The sequence below is a fragment of the Coenobita brevimanus genome, chromosome 111 (assembly GCF_032717465.1).
Source record: "Coenobita brevimanus isolate Jiangsu-jjx chromosome 111, ASM3271746v2, whole genome shotgun sequence".
Taxonomy (NCBI): domain Eukaryota; kingdom Metazoa; phylum Arthropoda; class Malacostraca; order Decapoda; family Coenobitidae; genus Coenobita; species Coenobita brevimanus.
The window spans coordinates 2,339,122-2,364,029 of record NC_137064.1 but is presented as its reverse complement, the minus strand read 5'-3'; the positions used below and the strand labels follow the sequence as shown (position 1 = coordinate 2,364,029).

The 24,908-nt window shown below is 39.8% G+C and overlaps 2 protein-coding genes across 4 annotated transcripts in view; both read left to right on the top strand.

The window, feature by feature from the left end:
* The first annotated feature begins 3,289 nt into the window (after positions 1-3,289).
* Positions 3,290-24,800, top strand: Prx2 (Peroxiredoxin 2). Of its 3 annotated transcripts, XM_080286392.1 has the most exons (7): positions 3,290-3,378; positions 9,709-9,807; positions 10,864-10,932; positions 14,562-14,839; positions 20,729-20,891; positions 22,660-22,750; positions 24,358-24,800. In XM_080286392.1, the coding sequence occupies exons 2-7, from the start codon at positions 9,739-9,741 to the stop codon at positions 24,441-24,443; spliced, it is 756 nt and encodes a 251-aa protein (XP_080142518.1). In that variant the 5' UTR covers positions 3,290-3,378; positions 9,709-9,738; the 3' UTR covers positions 24,444-24,800. The 3 variants fall into 3 exon arrangements, with proteins under 3 accessions (XP_080142518.1, XP_080142520.1, XP_080142521.1); XM_080286394.1 differs by lacking the exon at positions 10,864-10,932 and having other exon boundaries at positions 24,358-24,799; XM_080286395.1 differs by lacking the exons at positions 9,709-9,807; positions 10,864-10,932 and having other exon boundaries at positions 3,299-3,378; positions 24,358-24,798.
* Positions 4,127-24,908, top strand: part of LOC145417784 (uncharacterized) — a 102,742-nt gene continuing 81,960 nt past the window's right edge. The window contains exon 1 of the mRNA XM_080286391.1: positions 4,127-4,248. The gene's annotated coding sequence lies outside the window, so the exon portion shown is untranslated. The remainder of the gene's footprint in view (positions 4,249-24,908) is intronic.

Sequence of the window (24,908 nt, the reverse complement as noted above, 5' to 3'; positions counted from 1 at the left end):
TGAATATTACGTCCCAGCCGAACAAAAATGAATAAATACATGATTGAAGAAGTAAATTAATGTTCACTTCTGCGAATTTATAAAAGCACCCAAATCGATTCTTATTCATTTTGCGTCCCAGCTGAACCACACTGCTGAGTCTGCTTAAAACAGCGTTAATTTTACGTAACAAGCCTCACTTAACCCTATTTAGCCCAGTGAAACTTAATACAGTACTGCCTTTACCTCTTAGTGTTACCCATTCATTGCACCAGAACTTCGTAAACAACTATATATATGAAGTTACAAGGCCTCGTAATGTGGAGAAGGGGGATGAATAGACTATAGAGAAAATAACACTCATCCCCAACACTAATAAAATGTAACCCACACCTTGCAGCCATACTCGGTCAGGTTTATTTCACATACTAAACCCCTTTTACCAACCCCATCTCCTATTTACCATTTTAGCATTACAACAGCAACAACAACTACAACAACAACAACAATAATAATAATAATAACAAAGTAGGTGTGCTGTTTCTTCCCAAGCCTTCACAGAAAACAGGGACGCTGCCTACCCTTTCAAGCGACATGTATGTACTGTAGGTTTCACTAAAATCCATGTGCTCAGTTGCCCTATTTCTGATTCTTTTTATTTTAGGAGGGGGGAGGGGTGATCACACTCCACAAATAATGCACTAAGGATGAGAGTCCATTGTACACGCAATTAGATAGCAAGCCATATCTGTCCTTTATTTCTGAGAATTTTTGATTTAGTGAAGAGGTTGGCCCCCCCTTTATAATGGCTGGAAAATTGTACATAAAGGAAGACCTTCGGAGTAACCAGACGAACTCACCTGAGAAGTTTCATTCAAATCCTTCTATTTCCGATCGTTTTTATTTTTGGGTGGTGGGCTGACCCCCCATGAATCACTGGAGAGGGGAGGGGTCACGCTTCCCAAATATCGCATGGATGAAAGTCTATTATACAACATCTTCTAAGATATCAAAGCCTTCTCTTCCCTCCTTTTACTATGTTTTTTTTTGGGGGGTGGGGTGGGGGGGGAGAAAGGTGACCCCCTAAAAATCGTGGCTGGAAAACTATATACTGGAAGACCATCAAAGCAACAAGATGAACTCACCTTGGAAGCTCATTCAGATCCATCAAATAGCCTTGGAGGAGTTAAAGCACACACACACACACACACACACACACACACACAGCCTGAATCTCGCACGGTGGCATAGGCTAGGGCGAGTTGTCGAAAATGATACCATCCTGTTTCGCAAGACTTAATATTCATCAGAGGTTGCATGGACTACTGAAGGTGTGTTTATACCCTCATTAACCCGTAGGCGTGAAACAGTGGGATGACAAGAGTACAGAGAAACGAATGACAGTAATAAAGGAACTGTGACTGTACTGTATCGTGTTAAAACGCTGAGCGTGAAAGTGAAATTGGCCGTGAGTTTTTGGGTGTAGGTGGCGGTGGGGGAGCTGGAATGTCATGTGATGCTCTAACCCTAACGTTCCTCCTCTCTCTTCCCTCATCCTCCTTCCCTTTCTCCCTACCTCACATTGTCCTCACTTGTGTCTTCTCTTCACTTCACCCTTTCAGATGATCGTCCTCTTGATTTCCGTCTACCATACTAAAAGTACTTAACATGTTCATGCACTACGAGTACACGTATTAGTTTCTATAAATAAACTCACACGAATGCATAATTTGTTCATTACCCCTTCTTTTACAACATCACGAAATAATGTAATGTACAATCTCTCTCTCTCTCTCTCTCTCTCTCTCTCTCTCTCTCTCTCTCTCTCTCAAGTGTTCCGGGCTTGGCGTACTTAGGTTATAGCAGCGTTTTGGCGTACAGTACGTTCACGTACGCCTTTTTGTTTTGGAGTTATGACTGATGAAGAAGTAAGAAAGGAAGAACAAAACCAATATTTTTGCAGTTCGAATTTACTCATTCGAAGGTTAGCGAGACTTTGCGAGTGCACTTGAATAGAGAAGGTCTTTCGGTTCATAAGCTTAATTAGAACTGGGTTTTGCGACCGTTTTCGCGCGAATGCTCCTATATCCTATAGTACAGGAAGCCATTTTGAACCTGCCCCATTCCTATAAAAAAAATGCTACTGCACATCGTAATATATGCGCTAATGAACGAAGGTCTGTAAAAGTACTGTGCAACATATAAGTACAATGTACCGTTGTGTACAACACTCAGTGTTCGTAGACACTGCCAACACATTACGGTACCCTTTTTCTACTTCAGCTTGAGCTAAAGTCAATGTCTCTTTACCTTGAATACTGAATTGCAAGAATGAAAAGACTGACCTCAGAACACAGCGCCGGTTAAAAAAAAAAAAAAAAAAAAAAAAGTACTGCGGCCACAATGCTGTATGCCTGTCTACTGATCTGTGGGAAACGGCCTAAACCACAAGACAAAGCAAATCTTCGGTAAAGTCAAGAGGAATTATAGTGTATTAATTCATGGACACACGCAACGCCCATACTTATGAAAATAAATAGGCCTAGCCTTATATAAGTATACACACATTCAATCATTGCACGTTATGCAATTCCTGAATGCTCTCATGAACGTCTTTAATATGCTCTTACTCGCACATGCATCTTTTATTCAGGCCAGGACATCTGCAGCACACATCATTTACGTAAAGCACACCTCTCAACCGTCTTTACATTCCTCATCCCGCTCCACACACTTAGGCAGTCACACAAGCATGGATGAACAAACACACGCACTCTATTACGAATATCCGGTCTAGTCGGCACAACACAACCGTAACATCACACTCGTTTTCTGATAACGTCATGATGTGTCTTGAGAAATACAGGGTAACAACAGAGGAAGAAAATATAACAGTCACACTTTTGGAGATTCGTGTGCGTGAACGAATCTGGGACGTCTACACACACACACACACACACACACACACACACACACACATTAAATTTAGTGTAGAAAATATTATTATGAAGCGAGCGTGACTGGAGACGAATAAACCCGCAATTAAACAAATCATTCCAGGATAAATTTACGTAATGTTCACGCATAAATGTGCCGCCGGCATGACAGCAACTAGTTGGTTTTTACAACTGTAAAAAAAGTACTGATTATTGAAAGTATTGCATCGTACCATATATTTCAATCATAAGAATTAAAAGCTCTCATTAGTTCCGAGACAATCGTTATATTAAAAGAATTAAAGGAAAAAAGATAATTGGAGGCTAAAAGGCGAATCTGGCACCCGTACTGCCAGCCGCCCTAGACCCCACCATAGCAACTCCCGCCTTCCCTGCCAGGCTGCCTTCTCAGTCTCTCCCCGCCACTTCTCAGGCTTGTATCATTTCTCATATCTGTTCGAAGGTAAGCCTTTCTCGACCATGACAAGATAGTAGTTGTGAATATCCGGGTCAAGTATGGCGCTGGTTCATTTAGTGGTAGTGAGTAATTTTGTTTGTATAATCGGATGTGTGAATGTCTGCCTTGTCAAGCCTGGTACCGGCAAGCTCAATAGCAGTGACTGCATTTTATTGTCCCAGAATTAAAGACACTGATTTAATCTTATCAGTTATGTTTTTAAGTATGTTGTTCGCCTACGTGCTTGGGTTTTAAAGAGATGTCATCATGATCTTGGTGGGTTTTTGCTGAAAGAAATGTACGAAAAAACTATAACGTAATGGTAACAGGCAGTGACGAAGCATGACAATCTAACGCGGTAGATAGAAAGTTCTGGAAGGGGAAGGAACGTTAGAAATGGATACTGGTAGAGGGGCATATAGGCATTAGGCACGGTAAGGAGGGACGTGGAAGGTGCCAAAGGGTGGAGAGAGGAGAGGAGGGAATTCGGGTGAGGTGAGTAGGGGTGAAGAAAAAAAAAGAGTTGGAGGGGAGAAGGGCGAAAAGTTAAAAAATGAAAGAGTAATAAAATCAGGGAAGGAAAACTAGTGATGAAATTCAATAGTGATTTTCGTAAGGAGATGAAAGCAGCGTGGTCGGGAGGAAGAACTCTCCAGCAATGGGCCCGGGGAGGTAAGGTAAGGGAAATGGACGGAGGATTAGAGGAGGGGAGGACGGCGGAAAGGAGGGAGGCTTATGGGGGGAGACAAGCCTCAGGCATTAGTTACAAAAGACCCGGGAAATGCCTCGTGGTGGTTGAAAGAAGGGAACTCGCTCACTTCTACTGTCGTGTCTGCCTGGAAGTTAGGATCTGCTGCAGTGCTTCATAATCGACCGGTAATACAGTAAAGTAGTTTTTAAGTTAATGTTATGTACATAGTTAAAGTTCTGAGGGCATAGAACTTTATAATGTGATTGTGAAAAGTTACGGAACATGGCTTGAGTACTGAATAACTGGTGTGAAGTAAGTCATAAGTCTGAATTTTATATTTCAAAGTGCATCTACTAGGTAGTTACTGCATTTTTCACAGGTGCTGATATATAGGAAGTAGTTTGTTGTGCAATATTAGAAAATTAAGCCCTCAGGAGTGTTCTGTTGCCTGCTTTATGGGCACGTATGAATGTCACTGAGTAAAAATCAAGTTACAGTATAAAGTTGATCAGGAGGTATCAGGTAAACCACTCTTCAATACCTTGGATGTGTGGGTAAAAAGCTAAAGAAAATTTTAAATGCTTTACATCCTTGTGGGTTGTGATTGGTGTTAAATATCCTAGTAAATGAATAAAGTAAAATTACTGTGAAAGTATGAAGTGAATTACCATGAGTAGTTACAATACCATGTCATGTCCTGTTGCACTTATTATTGATTGAGCCTGTGATATTGGCTGAAGTTGTATTGATTCCTGAAGTATTGCCAGACTTAAGATGCATGTAGTAAAGTAGGTAGGCCATGTATTTGCCATATTTAATTATTGTTTTGATGTTAAGCCATGTATATATTTTGCTGTTTCTTAATTCAGTCATCCTTTGCAGTTGAGACACTCCAGGAAAATGCATGCAAGAATATTATGCAGTACAAGAAAAAGCATGCACCTATTTTATGCAGTAATGTACTCAGCTGCATGTGTAATGGTACTTGGTTGTAAGTGACTGAAGGTCTTTATGTGAAGGTTTGTTACAAGGAACTGGCCACCTTGGCCATGAATGTCTGGCCTCAGGCCCCCATGTTCTTGATAGGGCAATGCACATTTGGATGGTGGCTGAACAAATGGCCAGCCAGATTTATTTGAGATTACTGTATATATCTTGGTATTCAAAGGTCTGCCCATAATCTGTTACTACTTTAAAATTGCTTTTCCCACTTTAGTGCTTAGAATGAGGGGGGGGGACATGATCATGCTCCAAGCTCTGCCTGCTATCATTTCTACATTAAGTTCAGGTTAATGTAGAGCAGAGTGAATTGTTTGTTCATTTTAACAGTTGATAATGGATTAGGTTAGGGATGAGAGTATTTTGATACTGTATATGGTACTGTACTGTATTTTTTACTACTAGAACAAGAAGTTACTATGAGTATGAAACCTATAGTTTGTCAAGGTTGGATTGTATCATGTTGGTGTATAAACACACTTACTGGTACCAGGTAGTATTCAGGAAAAGATACAGTTCATTATTTAAAGAATTCTAATCTTGGTGTAAAAAAAGAGGTGTTTCCTGTGTAACAAGGGGAGCAGTCCTGGTTCTGCTGATGTCAATAGTAGTAGAAAAATATTGACTGCCCACTTCCCTCAAAACAGGTATGAAGAGGTCTGGTGAAGCATACCCAAAGTCTTAAGTTTCCCCGATATCCCATGTTAACCGTTTTGCCCCATTCTGGGAAATGGATACGGCCTTTAAAAGTGTTCCGTAAAAATTGACAGTTGAGGTACAGGTACTGGCTTACTACTAGAATGGGAAGTACAATACTAGTAGTTGTACTTTTCAGAACATTGCCCTCTCTCTCTCTCTCTCTCTCAATTCCAAAAACCTCGAGTTTTCAAAGTACTGTACTTTTTCATGCAATATGGCATTGCTTGTATATCCTCACAACCAGTACATATTTGAAGACCATATTTACTTGTGGACTAGTATAACATAAAATACTAATACAGTACAAGGTACTTCATTGAATGTACAGTTCATGGTATTGTAGGCTTCTTTTTTTTTTTCTCAAAAATTATCCCTTTTCTCATTATTCATTTAGACCCAGGCATTTTGGATTTGAATTTGTACTGTGTTACAAGACTTGACCATGAGAGGATAATGGTTTCTGACCTTTAAACTGTGGGAAATTTTTATAGATTGAATAAGATAGTCTGGCCAAAGGAAGAGTACCTTAGAAAAATTGTAGTGAAAGGATTTATGTCAGAGGTTGAAGAGAAGGGCTTTTAAAGGATTATCGGGTCACTTATCACTGTGCTGTACTGGATGAAGAAGAGCTTTTCCAGGGTTATAAAGCACTTTAGATATAGCTGAGTAGATAATCCATGTCGATAGGATCAAGTATATCAGGTTATCTAATCAGACATAAGTACGGTATTCTAAATTCTCTCGGCTTTCCTCATAAGTTCCACGCCTTACATGTTAGAGGTTGATAGTAAGATGACATGCTGTGCTGTGGGAAAAAGAAAAAGAAAGGTGAAAAGAAATCCAGTGGAAAAGACAACAAGGGATATATCAGTGAAGAGGATTCAGAAGAATTCTCCATTGTTCCAGCAAGCTACACGTCTATCATTGGGCGTGAGAGGGAAATATCGAGCACAAAAGGGGAACAAAGTCAAAACCTACCTGTACCAGTAGAGAGAGAGTGCATGCAAACAAACCTGGGGCCACAACAGAAACAACTGCCATCACCGCCTTTAGAGAGTAATGTCAAAGGCATACTGCTGAAGCCTGATCGAACCCCTGTGTTGGAAGGGAGAAAACGAGCACGAACAGTCTCATTTACTATCCCTGATAATGAAGAGGACAAGGATGAAGAAAGTAAAACAACAATTGTAACCAAGCGAGTGCCTGTAAAGTTTGTGGTGACAAGGATAGAGGAAGATAGAGGCAGATTTGAGAAGCCTCGGAACCAGTGTTTATCAGCTACTAGGGTAGGTTTTATATTACAAGTTCTGCAATACGGTACCTTACAGGTGCCTGGTGATCTGTTGGGTAGAAAGTTGGAGTGATGGTCCTGTGTACAGTAGGTTTGATTGCCGAGAGATTAAAGTTTTGATAATGTAATGCCACCAGAGGGAGTAGACTGGTCATTTGGCTGTGAATATACAGTACTAGGCCACAGTAGGTTAACCATTGACCTTTACAGCAGGGAAGAAAAGAAAAAAAAAAAAAGGATTTGCTGTAAGTTTAAGTACAGTACTTTGTCAGTGTGGTCTGATGGATTGCATCATTTTGTTTTTAGAATATTCTGTGCATTTAAAAAATCTGTTGGTAGTATATTTATATCCTTTTTATTCCCTTACTTTTTTATTTCAGCAAGATGAAGCATCATTGTAATCACTAAGTGCAATACCTTTAATGGTTTTGTGTGAGCTTAATGGGGAAGTTAGTAGCTAGTGTACTTTCATATTGTGGTAAGTGGGGGCGCTCACCATCCACTCACTCGATGTAGTGCTGCTTTCGGGTGTCTGCCCTTACCTCTCCATCCTTCTTTCCTTCCATCCTCTTCTGTCTTCCTTTCCTTCATTCTTTCCTTGTCCTTCTGCCTACAGGTAACTTTACACTCCCTCTTCTGTCTTTCTTTCCGTTCTTTCCTCTTCCTTCTGCCTGTGGGTGACTCTACACTGAGTGACAAGCCAAATGGTTCCCTTACACCAGGAAACCATTTACTACACTGGGTGGTAACCATATAACCAAATTTTGGCACCTGATGATTTAGTGGGTAATTATTGCGCTCCATTCGGATTGAGCTGGTGAAAGTTCATATCCATGGGGTGGTTGGGGTTGATTGCTCATGTAATGCCACTCAGGGATGAGTGAGGCTGATCACTCTCATCTTAAATGTTGGGACCAACTGCCTAGCCCTGGGCTCCTACTCTTCTCATAGGGCAGTGTAGGATTGCATGTACTTTCATATTACAGTGCTAATTTAAAACTACAGTGTTATGTATGATTGCTTTAAATGTGTGGTTACCATCGCTTGATTTTTGTGTGGTGAAGCATTAGGCATTTATGTTATGTTATTGAATGATCTTCAGGGTAGTAAAATTTCTGATCCAGAGTTCTTAAAACTGTAACCTAGAGGTATCATCTGGTTGCAGTTCATATGAGCTAATGGAATAAAATGCTAAGTTGTTCCAAACATGAGAGGGTTAATGGTATCAGTATTAAAACTGGTTCCTATGATTAGCTCTTGGGTGAATAAAATAGTCTGGCATTCTGGAATAAAGTAGTTTAAATGTAGAGATCATGTGAGGGTTAGCCAGAAAGAATGTGTGCATATTGGTCGGCGATTCCAGAAGAAATTGGATCATTGACGTGACTTCAGCTTGTATTAATAGCCTGCATTGTAATTGTTTAAGCATGGTATGTAAAGACCAGGGAATTTATATGTTGAGTACTTTCATTGATGGTAGAGTTTTAAAATGCCATAGCTACTGTGAGTGTACTACATTATCCCAGGATTATGCCAGTTTTAAAATCACTACAGTAAGGTAGAGTAGCTACATTGTTCAAGTAATGTATCGCAGTAATGGTTACATTTAGTCTTTACTTTGCATGATAGTGTAGTACATATGTACATCTTTTTTTATACTGTACAGTACTGTTAGCAGAAGCAGCCAGACCATTTACAAGTTATCAACACTGGTTCCTTGTTGATGTGTACTGGTACAGGGTGCTGCTAATTATATGAATGAATACAGTAAGGTGGGGCTTTTGTGATCTTGAAGCCAGTGTCTTGAGGGTGTGTGATATAATGGTGTTAGTAATTAATTGGCAGCATTGTTTGTGGGTGTTTGTGCTTTAAGCAAAAAACTGTTGCAGATGTGTATAACAAGAATTATAAAAAAAAAAAATACAGTACAGCTGTACTACCTTTTTGTCAGGTAGATGTCTCTGAATTGCTTTTCCAGAAAACATGATTTGTTAGAACGTTAGTAATCATTTAGTTTAATTTTGCAACAAGATACACTTGTAGCTACAGATGTCATAATTCAAGTGGTGATTATATCATACTCATACAATACTATGCTACAACTCAAAAATACATTATTCTGTGAAGAATTTTCATTGACAGTACAGTACTTGCAGTGTAATTATCATTGTTGGTTTGAGTTGGAAAATGTGTTATGCTAACCAGAGAATTGGTATCAACCCTTTGACTGTTCACGCTCTTATAACTGACCAAAATTGTCTAGCGCTAGGAAGAGTAGAACTAGATGAGATCGTAGTGGTGAAAGAGCTGAGACGGCTTTTCAGTTTATTGTAGGATACGTCCCATAAACAAAGTGTCTTTTAATTGAATCCATGGTGTAGTTTATCAAAGTTGTTTACCAGAATGAATTGCCTTTGAAACCACTGCATCAAATGAGGTGAAGTTCCTGAAATGTCATGTAGAATTTTGCACTTCCCAAGGTGATGATACCTGTAATTACTGTACCTCTTGTTTTGTCTTAATGTATGGGACTACCATTTTTACACTACAGTAAGTTTTGAAAACTGCTGAAAGAGTAAGCCTCTCTGATATACTGCTCCAAGAGTAAGAGTCTTTATCTTAATTGTAAATTGAAGATGTTCATTCTATATTTTAGGAATCCAGTGATGCATGTCAGTGAATAACAATGCCATTATCCAAAAAAAGAAGTGCAGCCGCGGAGAGAAGTGACGAATTGCCAAAAAGAGCAAGAAAGGTATTGGATTTGAATTCATCGTTGTGATTATCTTGTCAGTGTTGTATGTTATTTTTATTTTATTTTTTTATTTATTTTATTTTTTTAACTGTTAGAATCATTTAATGATTTGCCTGATTTCAAAGTTTGTTAATTCACAGTGTGTCAGAATTAAGAACATATAAGTCAAGAAGGGGTGCATGAGCAGATTGTTGCATGAAAATATTTTTTACAGTAAAAGTCTTCTCATTCGGCATCTTCGGGACCAAGCAGGTGCTGAAAGAGCAGAAGCTCTTGAATGACCGGAAAAACCCTCCGAAAAGTTTCTAGCAATCATGGTCAGTCACCCCAGTGCAATCGCAGTGTCTAGCAAGTATTATTGGTCAACCCTAAGCATTAAATATTTAATAAACAACTTATATTTAATGTATTTAATGATACAGTTCACATGAACTTACCATAACCTAGGTGTATTTACATATGTATACCTTAAAATAGCATGACTTGAAAGGTTCCACTCACAAAATCAGACACTCACAAGTCATGATGGCCAACAGTGCATGCAGTGTTGGCAAGCAGAGATCTTCAAAAGCAATGAGCTAAACTTTAAAATGCTCTAATCTATAGGTAAACTGTTCAAATTTTCATGCTAAATTGGACTTCAAAATGCGCTAGATATAGAAGAAAATCTAATATTTATTGGTGCTAAAATATTATGAAAAGGGCAAAATTATGAAAAGTGCTAGATCTAGCGCCAACAACACCAAATTGGCAACTACGGTCGCACAGGTACCAGCGGTGAGCTGGTGACCCTGTTGCAGGTGCCGATTATCTCAGCGTGTGGACTGGAAGAGCAGAGAACTTTCGTAATGGGACGATTTATGAAAAACGCCGAAAGACCGGAAATACCGTAAGAACAGACACCGAATGAGAGGACTTTTGCTGTATTCATAATCTGATGTCATGGCTGAATTTTCACATAAGGGGACATTCATCATTGGCCATTATACAGTATATTTATATATCAGTATGTTATGCTGTATTTGAATACATGCTGTTTCATATTTCAATTCAAAGGATTCTCACAGCGATGACCCAATGTCAGCTTGCTCTTCAAGCCGTACATCATACCATCAAGGAGCTAAGGTAAAAAAAATAATGAAAAAAAGAAAAGTTTCTCTTACAAAGCTCTTCTCCAGAATGATGAAACAGTAATTAATACTGTATTCTTAACTGATGCATATTGAGTTTAGTGTCTGTAATTTTAGTACCTAAATGATAATGCTCACCTTCTACATAAATTGAACTGTCTGTTGATCATTGATGACATGAAAAATTGAAATTACTGTAGTTTTGTTTACCCAGCCTTATACAGTAGGGTGGATAAAATAATGTTCACTAGAGACCCTTTAGATAGGAAGACCTGACATCTACGTTCTGGACCCACAGGGCTCTGCCATTGCTTCTGCAAATGCAGACTTCTCCAAAATGGTAATTTGGGATGTATCATTTGTCTCATTTGCATCTCTTGGGGCATTTTTTAATGAAGTCTGCTCATAGTCCTTTAAAATTATTCATATAGGCTAATTGGTGTTTTGACAACATGACCTATCAGAATAAATATTTTCATTTCATAATTTTTTATTTTTATATTTTTTTATTTAAATCCATATGCAGATTGTTAAACACATACTTTGTATGTGCTGGTGAACCCTGGGTAGTCACAGAACACAAAAAGTCAATAATTTAGTCATTACTATATAGTGATCTGGCAACTACGTTGTTGTGGTGGCCTGATTTACGAAACGTTATACTGCTTGTTTCATCTTCCAATACAGTTGTCTCCATTGCTTGCTGATCCATCACCAGGCATGCCAAATCTAACAGTGCCTTAAAGGACACTAGGACTAAATAAATGTAGCATTAGGTGGTGGCCAGGAGTACAACAATGCCACAAAAAAGTTCCCATCATTTTTGTGTGCTTATATTCAGCCTGGATATTATTTCAGACTCAGTTACTGTTTGTTAATCAGCACTGTTGATAGGGAAGAGTGGAAGATAGCATCTACTGTATTAAGAAAATATGCTAATGTAAAGTTAGTTACCTGTACTTGGTTCAGCAGTCACCACATCTACCCAGTAAATCTTGTGGAATATGTAGCCAAAAGGCCGTAAGATATAAATTATACTACAGTACTTCATTTACAAGATTTCCGCATTTATCAATCTGTGTTATCTGTAGCCAGATGCTACAGGCCTGTAAGGGGTAATTGTTTGTCTTTGAGTTAGTTGTTTTATGGGGAGGGGCACTAACTTTCTGTCAACTCACTTATTGACACGTAGGGAACACGTATGGGTTGGTTATGTGGTTACCACTCAGCACTGTAAGTGGTTTCCAGGCTTACAGGAAACCATTGGGTTTGTCACTAGGTGTAAAGCCACTGGAAAAGGAAGGAAAAGTAATAGAAAATGACAGGAAAGATGGGAGAAATAGAGAGGAGGGACACTGATAAAGAATGATGGGGAAGGAAGAAGTAGGCAGCACTACAACAGGCGAGTGGATGATGGTCACCACCATCTACCACCTATCTGACATAGGTACTGCAATTTTTTACAACAGAGTTGTAATACTTAAACAGTGACTATATAGTATGGAGTCAGAGATCCAAGATGGACTGCTACTGGTAGACCCAACATGGTATTCAATTCACCAGCCACTTGGAAACCAGCAGCAATGTCGGGTCTCTTATCTACAGTCTCTAGTGTTCACCCGAGCAGTGTTTAGCATAACCAGTATTTTGCAGTAATTTGATATTACTGTAGGAGGTGTGGATGTGTCAGCATGCATCAGTCATTGTACTTTGCATAATTGGCACTAAAAATAATATTAAATAATGTAATAAGGGGTCAGTTCGTTGTACATAGTTTGCTTATATTACTTGTGAACTACATATTTTCCATAAATTTTTGCTGCATAAGAGAGATTGTTAGATAAGAAAATAAAGTTCATATAAACAATAAGCCCTGAAAGTCTATGGCAAAAAAAAAAAAAAAAAAAAAAAAAGCATATAATAGATGAACTTTATAATGTAGCCATTAAGAAGTAATGCATACATTATACATACTCCAAACACCAACTCCAACACTACACCTCTGCTTAGAAGAGTGCTGGTATGAAATATTACAATATTTTCTGTGTAATTGCTCTTGTCAAACTGCTTCTGCCATCACATACTACAGTAAATCACAAGTCTGCTTTAAGTGTCTTTGCAGGGCTTTCACTGGTCTTCCAAGCAGGATTAGCTTATGAGCTTAGCTTTGAGGATTTTAGAAATTTAAGGATTACTGGTGCAGGTGTTGTTCTGAAAGTGTTTAAGAATAGGGAACTGCTTAAGCAACCCTTGGATTTTCATCAGCCATCTGTGCATGAAGATTGATCAGGGATTATGTTGTAGACTTCTAGATACATTGTATACTATATACCGGAGTACTGTATGTTGTGTGAGGGATGAATGGCCTATGCTTTCTGATATTTGCTTCTGATGTGAACAGCAGTGAATGATTCGCCTTGGTTTGGTTGGAAGGATTGGCTTTGGTGGTAAATTTACCAGGGACTAATTTTATGAATGCAGATAAGGTACAGTATTGGGTAATAAAGGTGTGGAATAGTAAGGCATATCTGCACAGCATTTGCTTTGTGCAAATGAAGTTGAAGGGTAACTAATGCTTTACCTTGAGCTCTTATTTTCAGGCATTCCAGCTCCCAAAACTATAAATGGAGGACAGTCGTCCAAAATGCCATCTATTGCACTGTATTTCCTTGTTGAGTCCTTTTACACTCAACTGGAGCAGTGGCCACAAGTCTTTCATAAGTCTGTCTTTATTGCAGCATATTTTCTTGATAGCCCCTGTGCTTCATTATACTGCATATAATTTCTATTCAAACAGGTGCCTTCACATACTGTAAAAAATATCTCTACAGAATACTAACATTTCTTCCATATCTTCTGCTGCAGAAAGGTGATTGTGTATTATGAATGAATTTTCAAGGAAGTACTCCATGGTGCACACACTTACATTTACCATGCCTATGTGTAATACTTTAATCTGCATAGTTGTATCCTTCCTGTTGTTGCAGCTTTTATAATCTTGGCACACAGAGACTCGGGACGAAGTCATATGGTGTGACCTTAGGGATAAGGGACTGAATAGAGAGGCTGCTAGAGATCGAGCAGTGTGGAGAGCTGTCATACGTGACCAAGGCCAATGCATGCAAGCTTGTTGGAACCATTATGATCAAAACAAACACTTCAGATCCTTAATTTTCATTGCCACACAATGCCTTGGCTAAAAATTTGTTCCTTGTTAGATATGGTTATACACAGTGTGGATACTGTACATTGCTGTAGCTGTTCAGGTTTCCATCCCATCTCTTGAAGACTAAGGCTACATAAAGTTAATTTAGCAGCATTTTTATTCACTATCCTTATCCAGACATAGATTGGTCTTACTTCCATTATTTTTTTTCTAGATCGGCAGTATTTATTCTGTAATTGCCAACCTGTGCACTGGCTTTTGCAAAATTCTAACATTGCTTAATTTTTGACACATGTACTGGTTTAGGTCTTTAAACAAACAGGTACTGGTTTTGGTCATTAACCTCTAAACAAAGAAAATTATATACACTACATTCATCATATACTGCAGTGCTTTGGTGCAGGCAGAGGTCAGAAATAGTGTTGATGAAATAAACACCTTGCCACTGTACCCCACAGGACTCCTCTACATTAACCATGAGCAGCAACCAAGTGCCTGCCCTTGCCCGCCCTGCACCAGCCTTTAAGGGCATTGCAGTGGTGGATGGTCAGTTCAAGGAGATCTCTCTGGATGACTACAAGGGCAAGTATCTGGTGCTGTTCTTCTATCCACTGGACTTCACATTTGTCTGCCCCACTGAGATCATCGCCTTCTCAGACCGTGTTGAGGAGTTCCGCAAGTTGGGATGTGAGGTGGTTGCTTGTTCCACTGACTCGCAGTACTCTCACCTTGCATGGTACGTCACATCATGGTACATTAGTTGTTAAATACAGGTGGTCCCCTGCATTTGAACAATTGACTTTGGAATTTTCAGCTTTAGGAATTTGTGCTTTCAGTACAATATTCATTGTATTACATGAGATATTCAACACTTTATTATAAAATAGGCTTTCTGTTAATGATTTTGCCCAGCTGTAGGCTAATGCAAGTCTTCTAAGCACATTTAAAATGCTTGGTAGGCTCGGCTAGACTGATGTTCAGTTGGTTAGGTGTATTAAATGCATTTTTGACATGATCAGTTTCTCGTAATGTAACACATTCGTAAGTAGGGGACCACCTTTATCTTTTTCTATGGCCTCATGTACACAGACTTAACTGCTGTTCAGAACTTGCTAATCATGCAGCAGCAGTACTGTATTGGTGTGCTGTTCTGATTTTGGAGGGTCACAGGTAATGTCTAAATGCAAATTTGTAAGTAGCAATATTATATAAACTGAAAGCATTTGATACAGTCACTTTACGTTGATTTGGTTTACGATATTTCGCTACAACGATAATAGAAAAGTTCCACCCCAAAATTTGATTTATGATAAATTTCCCGCTATAACGATTTTGCCATCGGGAAGCGCCAGGCACACACAAGGTGACCGTCATTTTCTCAGGCAAGGTGGCGGCCCCGGCGTGCAGAAATTGTTATGGTTCAGGTCCTGCCACCCCTTTAAAGCCCTGTCTTTTCAACTTGTTCATGTGTGCCCCTGTGTTATCGTCACCTGTCAGCCAGCATCGTACTACAGTACAGTAATCCCTAACACTTACTGAAAACTGACAAGCACAGGTGTAGGTGGAGACACTTTAGTACAGTCTGGTGAACTAGCCATCACTGCCTCCTGTATTTTTTTTTTTTTTTTTTTTTTTTTTTTTTTTTTTTAATGCGAGGAAGAAGGAGCCAAAGACCATGAGCCCGCAGTAACTGTTCCCTCCAAGAGAAGAACAGAATACAATAGAGAGCCAAATTCAAGATCCGATCATTAAGAGATGCCTAGACACACTGCGTGTGAAAGACTGGAGATCATAGGCAGCAGGAAATACAGACAGAGGGAGACAGTTCCAGAGTTGACCTGTTGCATAAATGAAGGTCTAGGAGTAACAGTTAACTCTTGCATTAGAGAGTTGGACAGGAAAGGGATGAGAGTTTGCTGCTAGATGGTTGCTACGTGCTCGTCGTAGAGGTGGAGGAATGCATGCAGACAGTTCAGAGGAGCAGTGACCATTAAAGTAGCGATAGAAAAGTGATAAAGATGCAACAGTGCAGTGAAGAGACAGAGGTTGAAGGGAGTCAGTAAGAGGAGGAGAGTTAGAGACAAAGAGCCTTTGACTCCACCCAATTGAGAAGAGCTGTATGCTACGTTCTGCCTTCTTTATTGTACAAACAGTTGATTCATTCACCCCAAACATACGGTTCTGAGACAATTCCCCATAAAGTCAATTCACCGTCAAAACATGGATGATTCCCCATCAGGACAATTCGCACCCTGAACGATTCCCCGTTATTCTATAAATATACTTATTATTGATTAACTAATACTTTGATAACTAATTTTCAGGGGGATTTTATAACTCATATAAGTAAAAAACTAGTGTACTGTGCTTGCTAAATAAACTGGTCTGTAAGACAAAGAGCCTTTGACTCCACCCAATTGAGAAGAGCTGTATGCTACGTTCTGCCTTCTTTATTGTACAAACAGTTGATTCATTCACCCCAAACATACGGTTCTGAGACAATTCCCCATAAAGTCAATTCACCGTCAAAACATGGATGATTCCCCATCAGGACAATTCGCACCCTGAACGATTCCCCGTTATTCTATAAATATACTTATTATTGATTAACTAATACTTTGATAACTAATTTTCAGGGGGATTTTATAACTCATATAAGTAAAAAACTAGTGTACTGTGCTTGCTAAATAAACTGGTCTGTAAATAAATGATGGGGAATCGTCCTGACAGCGAATTGTCGCCGACATTCCTTCCCTACTTTGTCCAGCACTTTAACTTTCTTTGTCAGCAACATCACCTTACAAGCCCGCTTTGGTGTGTTACCACATGCATTACTAGCACCATACTTAGGCCTCGTGTTGACAAACAAGGCAGGCAATCGCTGGAAGGCAGAAAAATAAGCCACAAATAACGATTCGCCAGTCACGCACGGTTCGACCGTTGGAGTCAAACTGACTGTGGTGCATGGTAGAACGACCTTCCACACACACACCCCACATGTATGCGCACTGGCAGTGGGTAGGCATTTTTATATATTATTTATTTCTCTCATATTAAAATTATTTATTTGAATACCATAATTTTGTTTTAATTATTGTACGAAAAATTCATGGATAACCGAAATCGTGTGGAAAAAAGTTTGCGTGAATTAAGGGATTAATGTGGATTTGTGTGCCCAGTGATAAGGTCAGTGCCAGTGTAGGTCCCAGTGCTATGGTTGGTGCAGGTATGGGTCCCAGTGCTAAGGTTGGTGCAGGTATGGGCTGGATTCCCCTCCCCCTAACCTGTTCCTGTCTGACTCAGAGGCTGACCACTAGTGCCTGTAAGCACAGGCTGTCCCCCAGCCTGGGGGGGACGACTTGGACCAACACAGGAAGGAATGAAGGTGGGTTGTCATTTATGGTTCAGTCTTGGTTAGGTGACTTTGGGAAGTTGAGTTGACATAACCCCCCTTTTATAATGGGTTTCAATGCACTAATTTACGATAAAATCGGTATACAATAAGGTATGACCTGACGTTACCCTATTGTAAAATGAGAAGTGACTGTATACGTCAGTTTGGTATGTGATAGAATGATGAACTAAAAGTTATATTGCACCCATTTTCACAGTAACGATCATGGAATTCTCTTATACAGTAATTGTGGTGGCTCTGTATGGCAGTCTTCTTCACACATGGTGCCTGGTGCACATGCTGACAGTCAGGCGCTTGAGCCAAGGTGGCTGCCCATTGTTTAAATTTGCTGTGATCTCTCATTCATTCCAAATTGTGTGTGCAAGGCCATTGAAATACCATTGCTATTCCCAAATAATTGGAGTAATAACTTTTTTTGTGTGAAATACTGACACTTACGGTAACTTGAAATCACGACCAGCAAGGATGCTACTCCTAGTGGAAAGCATGGTGCTGTGGAGGGCACTGAGGGGAAGCCCCCCCCCCCCCCGTCCTACTGTACCCATGTTATATCGACTTCAGTTTATGATAAATCATTATGCTAGGAGTTTTCACTTGACTTAACACTATCACATTCAAAGCGTGACTGTTTATTGAATATTATAGAATATACTAATTGTGAATACAGGTATAGTAGTTAGTCTGCATGGATTTTTAACTGTTACTGTGAGTGCATGAATGTTGAGTCACCCTGGTCTGTCTGGCTGAGCAGACAAGCAACCTCCCCCACAGGGTTGTCTTGTGTATGAGTGTAAATATCGTATGTTAAAGAAGTTGCAGCTTTACTGTACAGTACAGTACAGTATAACAATTTGTTTTAGGAGGATAATCTCCCAACAAAGTGTGGCAAAGTAACCTAATTATCTACTTAGTTTACTTTGCCAGGTTTATGTGGCCAGTGCTTAAATTCCAGAGCAAAATAAAACTTGCTATCCACTTCGTGTACTTTTTCATCATATGACTGAATGATATATGTTATACAGCAATCTTCACGTTATCCGATATAATACAGCCAAAGGCATGTCCGGAAAGTGGGTCTGTCTAGATTTATGACTGAATGATGTATGTTATACAGCAATCTTCCCATTATCTGATATAATACAGCCAAAGGCATGTCCAGAAAGTGGATCTGTCCGGATTTTGGACCCCTGCCTCCTGGACTGGGACTTATTGACCCCAACCCAGCCTAACTTTGAAAACCAACTAACTGACTCCCTACCGGACCTGCACAGCACCTATTTAAGACCCTGTTCACACAAATAAGGAACAGAAAGCATGAAATAAATGAAAAGGAACCAGAGAATGGGGAATTAGAAGTGAGTATGGAAAATATTTAGCAGTGTACAGGGTACTTGCAACACGTCCGTGACCGTTCGTTGGTTAACCTGCCTCCTCTAAGGCTCTGGCAGTGCTGAAAATGCTCTTGAAGCACATATAGTAATCCATTGTTGTGCTGCCCTTAATCCTTTGCACTACGTGTTATAATTGTTTAACACTGCACATTCTGTTCTTAATTGCACCACGCCAGTTTCTACCACCAGTTTCCATCCATCCATCCATCATCCAATCCTAGTTGCCCCATGAGAAGAGGAGGAGCCCGGGGCTAGGCAAGTTGGTCCTGGCATTTAAGATGAGAGTGACCAGCCTCACTCATGCCTGAGTGGCATTGCGTGAGCAATAAACCCCAACCATCCCTTGGATATAAACCTTCACCGGCTTAGTCCGATTGGAACACCGTTATTACCCACTAAACCTCCAGGCGCCAAAATTTGGTTATATGGTTACCACCCAGCATAGTAAATGGTTTCCTGGTGTACAGGAAACCATTTGGCTTGTCACTCAGTGTAGAGTCACCCACAGGCAGAAGGAAGAGGAAAGAATGAAGGAAAGAAAGACAGAAGAGGGAGTGTAAAGTCACCCGCAGGCAGAAGAAAGAGGAAAGAATGAAGGAAAGAAAGACAGAAGAGGATGGATGGAAAGAAGGATGGAGATGAGGAAAGGGCAGACACCTGAGAGCAGCACTACATCAAGTGAGTGGATGGTGAGTGCCCCCACCTACCACAACCAGTTTGCACTCTGTATTTAATCTTTGCACTCTGAATTCTAATTTCATAACACTGCTCAATACTGTAAATTCCTATGTGGTCTAGTGGCGAGGTATTGCAGTTTATTAACAAAAACGAGCACGTGCGGCATCCATTGCGATGAGCATCTAGTCAGGATAGTAGTTAGGTCGTAACTGAGGAGAGGGAAGCAAGGGGCGCTTGTAAACACAGCTGTTCGGCGCTGCGCACCAATTTCAAAGTATGGTTGAAAATTCCGCCCACCCCCCCAAAGGCCTGGGCCCAAAATGTCCGGGTATTTGGGAGTCCAGATAGTGGGTGACTGGATAATAAAGGGATTACTGTATTTATTTGTGCTAGCAGCAGGCAGTTACTGGTAATTTACTATGTTTTGCAGAACCAAAAGACAGGAGAAGTGTTCAAAACTGTTACAAAAAGTACTGTAATCTCTACAAACCTCTGGGTGGGCCCTGATGAAAGTTTTGTTATTGCAGTCCATGAGGTTCATATCCAGGTGAATAAGTGTCCTTATGGCACCAGGGAAAGGTTTGGTATTACCCTGCAGATTGGTACAGTATTATAAAGGCAGTTCTTTTATAAGCAACCCCCCCCCCCCTTTTTTTTTTTTTTTTTTACATTAAGTCCTTAGTAAAATTAGAAACAATCTCTTGTTGCAGTTACATTCCCATTGTAGTTGATTTTACAGTTCTCCCCATGTACAGTGGCAGTTGTATGAAAAAGGATGATACTTTAGAATGTGTTCTTTAGCTTGATGGAGTACCTGTATAATACCGTGTAAATGCTTGGCAGCTTGCCACTTTTCTCTCAGAACCAGTACATTCCCAGTGGAAGGAAAATGTTAACATTTGCCACTTTAGCTAGGACAATCACATTCCACAAAGTCCTCCCTTGTTAATGTTTCCTTCTTTTTTGTCAGAACCAATAAACTTCATGAAGAAGGGAAGCGGTTAACATTGGCCATTTTTCCATCAGGACAAACACTCCCCTCCCAAGAATGGAAGTGTTAACATATACTGCTACTCTGTCAGGTAAAGTAAACATTTGCTATTGTCATGAAAAGCATTAACATTTGTTGCTTTTTTGTCAGGACCAACACACCCCGCAAGCAAGGTGGTTTGGGAACTATGAACATTCCCCTGTTGGCAGACAAATCGATGGAGACATCCCGGGCCTATGGAGTTCTGAAGGAGGATGAAGGTCTAACCTTCCGTGGTCTCTTTATCATTGACGGCAAGCAAGTCCTCCGCCAGGTGAGTAATTCATATATTAACCTGTGCCTTCTTAGGATGTATTATAAATTATATTCTTGCAGACACCATGTGATTTTATGCAGTTTACAAGAGCACATTAGTAATGATAGGGTTAATGAATGCTGTATCCAACCCCCTCCTGTGCACTCTCATAAGCTGAATAAAGATGTCTGGAGAGAGGAAGAGTAGAATGCAAATACAGGTACGTTATTGTGGGGTTACTGCATTCAGCCTAGGGCTGTCTTAAAATTTTTGTAGTCTGACTTCAGTTCATTAAAGGATAGACTCTTGGAACTGGTGGGTTAGATCCAACTAAATCCTATGTGTATGATGCCTTTCCTGTTAAGAGTATCAATTGTGTGTTCACCCAAACTTCCTTAATGTAAAGTATTATTTTGTCTCCACACATCCTAGACTTTGAGGACTGACTATTTGAAGGTAGCATGGGTCGATCATGGTCATCCTCTGTTAGGTGTTTCCAGGAGGGGTGATGATTCTGTAAATGATTATAGTTAACCTGTGGAATGAGTCAGAGCTCCAGCTGTATTTATAGCAGACTATGTGCCACAGCTAAGACTGACCCCTTGACAGCTGTACTCAAATTCCACCATGACAGAGAACCATGCATTGACATCTCGCTGCAGCCCACCTTTCATCACACCATGATGCAACACATGCCCAGTTTTGTTTGTATTCCATCGAGGGTGTTAAAACATCTATTACACTTGATTACCTAAATGCAGCTTTATGCACACTGCAACACCCAAGTGAAGAGGAGTGAGGTGGACCAGGAAAGAGAGGAGCAGTCAGGGAGAAAGACTGAAAGTTGAGACATTGAGGATCAAAGAAATGGCAGATGAAAACAGGACCAAAGTATGGGAGGAATTACAATCAGTGAATTGGAATGAAATGGATCTGGAAAGCCTGTGGAATGCATATAGGGATTGCTTAGTTAGGAATGCTAAAGTGGTGTGTGGTGGGGCAAGAGTAACAACAAAGAAGAAAGGTGCATCATGGTGGGATGAAGAGGTTAAGAAAGGAGTGGAGGAAAATAGGAAGAAGTGGCTAGAGTGGTTACAGGACAGGGGCTCGGTTGAAATAAATCATCATCGTCATCTGGACCTCCTTTCCCACCGTAGGGCAGGGTGAGGAGTAGCAGTGTCCAGACAGCCCAAGTTTGCCCAGTTCAATGGGCCATGCTTCCATTCACTCATCATTCAAGCCCACGGGATCCTGGCTCTCTCTGATATGCCAAAAACATTCACCACATTCTGTAGCTTCACATAAACGTATCCCATAGTCAGTCCAGATGCTGTCACATTAAAAAGGGATGCCAAATCCCTGATCATGCACTTTTCCTCACGATATGATATCCAGCCAGCTCAATTTCTTGTCAGTCCCCTAGCCCCACTAACATCCATGCCTCTCTTCCTCACACACTCATCCACCATATCCTTCGACCTTCTCCTTGGCCTGCCGCACCTCCTTTCTCCCTCAGACTCGCTCAGATATACCATCTTCACCATTCTGTTGTAAGCTATTCTTTCCACATGACCATACCTTCTCCGTACTCTCTCTTCGATTCTGGTGTCGACAGACTTCCTCATTCCACATCTTTCACGAATCACATTACAGTATTTCATATCCTGTCCACTCTCTGTACTCCACATACATTCCTCAGCAGTCCCATCTCCACTGCTTTTACTCTTGACTTTCATTTTCATGTAGCTCCAAATAATAAGATAAATGATGATAAACTGTTTTACAGGTAACCATCAATGACCTTCCTGTTGGTCGTGATGTAGACGAGACCCTGCGTCTTGTCCAGGCCTTCCAGTTTGTGGATGAACATGGTGAAGGTATGTGGTTTAAGGTTAAGTTCAAAGTATTCATGGGAGACTGAAGGAAAAATGAAGAAATAATATTAGCTAAAAGTACTGATTACTCATCATAAGGGGTTGCAGGTAATGTCATTCATAGTCACTCCTCACCCATTTGAAAGAATACTTGGGAAAATAATGGGGGAAATTAAGTGGAGGAAATAATGGACCCTAATAATACAGTAATTATTATTTCTGTCGAGGATTGGAGGAATTTTGCCTTTGTCATTAATATTTATCACCAGTTTGGTACCATAGCAATTTAATTGGTTAGATCATTGAATGCCGTGTGGGAGGAGAGACTGTCAATTTGTTGGTGATAGAGGGTTGGCAAAACCATGGTTGAGAGGAAGGGTTTGTCAGTGGCAGAGGATCAGAGCAATATGGAGACTTTTGTCATGACTGTGCTTGTTGTAGTCCCCAAGAATGAGCATGGTATGATTGAGATTATTCATTATCCATATGCATGTGTCAATCATAGCGTAGTTTCATGAAAAACATAAGCCTGCTATTCAATATGCAATCTTGTTAACTTCAGTATATACCAAGCATAGGTTGGAAGAAGAAAAAAAAATGTTCTGACTGAAGGTTTTACTTAGGAGGAGATGACCTAGATTTAATTTCATGCCAATTATATACAAACATTAGGAGGATATTTCATCATCTTTGGCAGATTTAATTATTTGTATTGATGTCTGTACTAGTAGTGGCTTTCAGTATTTCCTATACATACTCAGCTGTCTGCATAATACCATGGCAAACTTTACTCTTCTCTTTAACTAGGTATGAAATTGCATCTCTTCAGCTAAGACTGCAGAGTTATAGCAAGAGATTAATCCTAGAATGTGGGGTTGGTCATGAATTGTTATGGAAAGGATGTACAGCCAATAAAAACATTACTCAGCACTGCATGGTACTGTGAACTTTGAAATGATTCACAGAAGTGAGTGTTTATTATGTACAATTGGTAATCCAGAATGTTTGGTTGGTGTGTCATATTGTATCACACCACGTGGGTTCCAAATGTTTTAGCGTGTACTTCCTTTTGTCATCGAGCCATGGTAAATAACTGCAAAAGGACAAAACCCAGCCCTTAGAGTGAACAAACTATAGCAATGATTCAGGAAAATATAGGTAAAGTTTCAGGTTCAGAACGCTCACTGATATACTGTGGGCAAAAATCTTTCTTGCCATTATGCTGGACTCTTTCAGATCTAACTCTATCACCTATCTCCCTGCCACACCATAATACCTTATAATCCACTTTACATGTACACCACATACATCCAGCCGTGCATTGCAGCATTCATTCATGAAACACCCCATTTATCATCATTCATTTCACATTCATTCAGTGCACCCATTTTAAAATATTTTGTCATTAAGCTTTCTGAAGTAAGCCACAAGAGGACAAAAATCTGGGCCAGGTTAAGGTGAAAGGACTGTATTGTCGTCACCCTGTCCTGCACCCTATTAAATACTGCCTTTCACACAACAAAAACACATCTGATATGTTATTTGTACTGTATATTGTAACATTTATCTTTTAAGTCCATAACCTTGAAAGCACTTAACATTTATTGCAGTGTGTCCTGCTGGGTGGAAGCCTGGAGCCAAGACCATGAAGGCAGACCCCTCTGGCAGCAAGGAATACTTCCAGGCTGAGAACTGAACCGTACAAACATTAGGGGGGGAGGCTACAGCATCCTAGTCTCTTTATTTACAAAATATTATAGGGAACTATGGTCATATGAGTTGTATGTATTTTTTGTTGCATGTTGTATTGTGGCAGATGCTAAATGTCTTGTGATTGTTACTTTTTTTTTTTTTTCAGCTGGAATAATTGTTTAATGGAATGTTCTTATTCAGTTTAGGGTTATTTACACTTGCAAGAATTATTTATACATTAGTAATAAGTAATGTTCCTGTTTATTCAGTAAAATATTCAAACTATAATAACTGAATGTCTCCAGTAAATGAGTAGGTATTTCCAGTATTATATAATAAATTGAAAACTGAATTTAGTTTTTTTTTTTTTTTTTTTTTTTTTTTTTTTTTTTTTTAATTGGAAACATAGGCTAATCCTAACCCAATTTCACATATCACATGATGTATGGAAGTGCCCCTCAGTAACCTT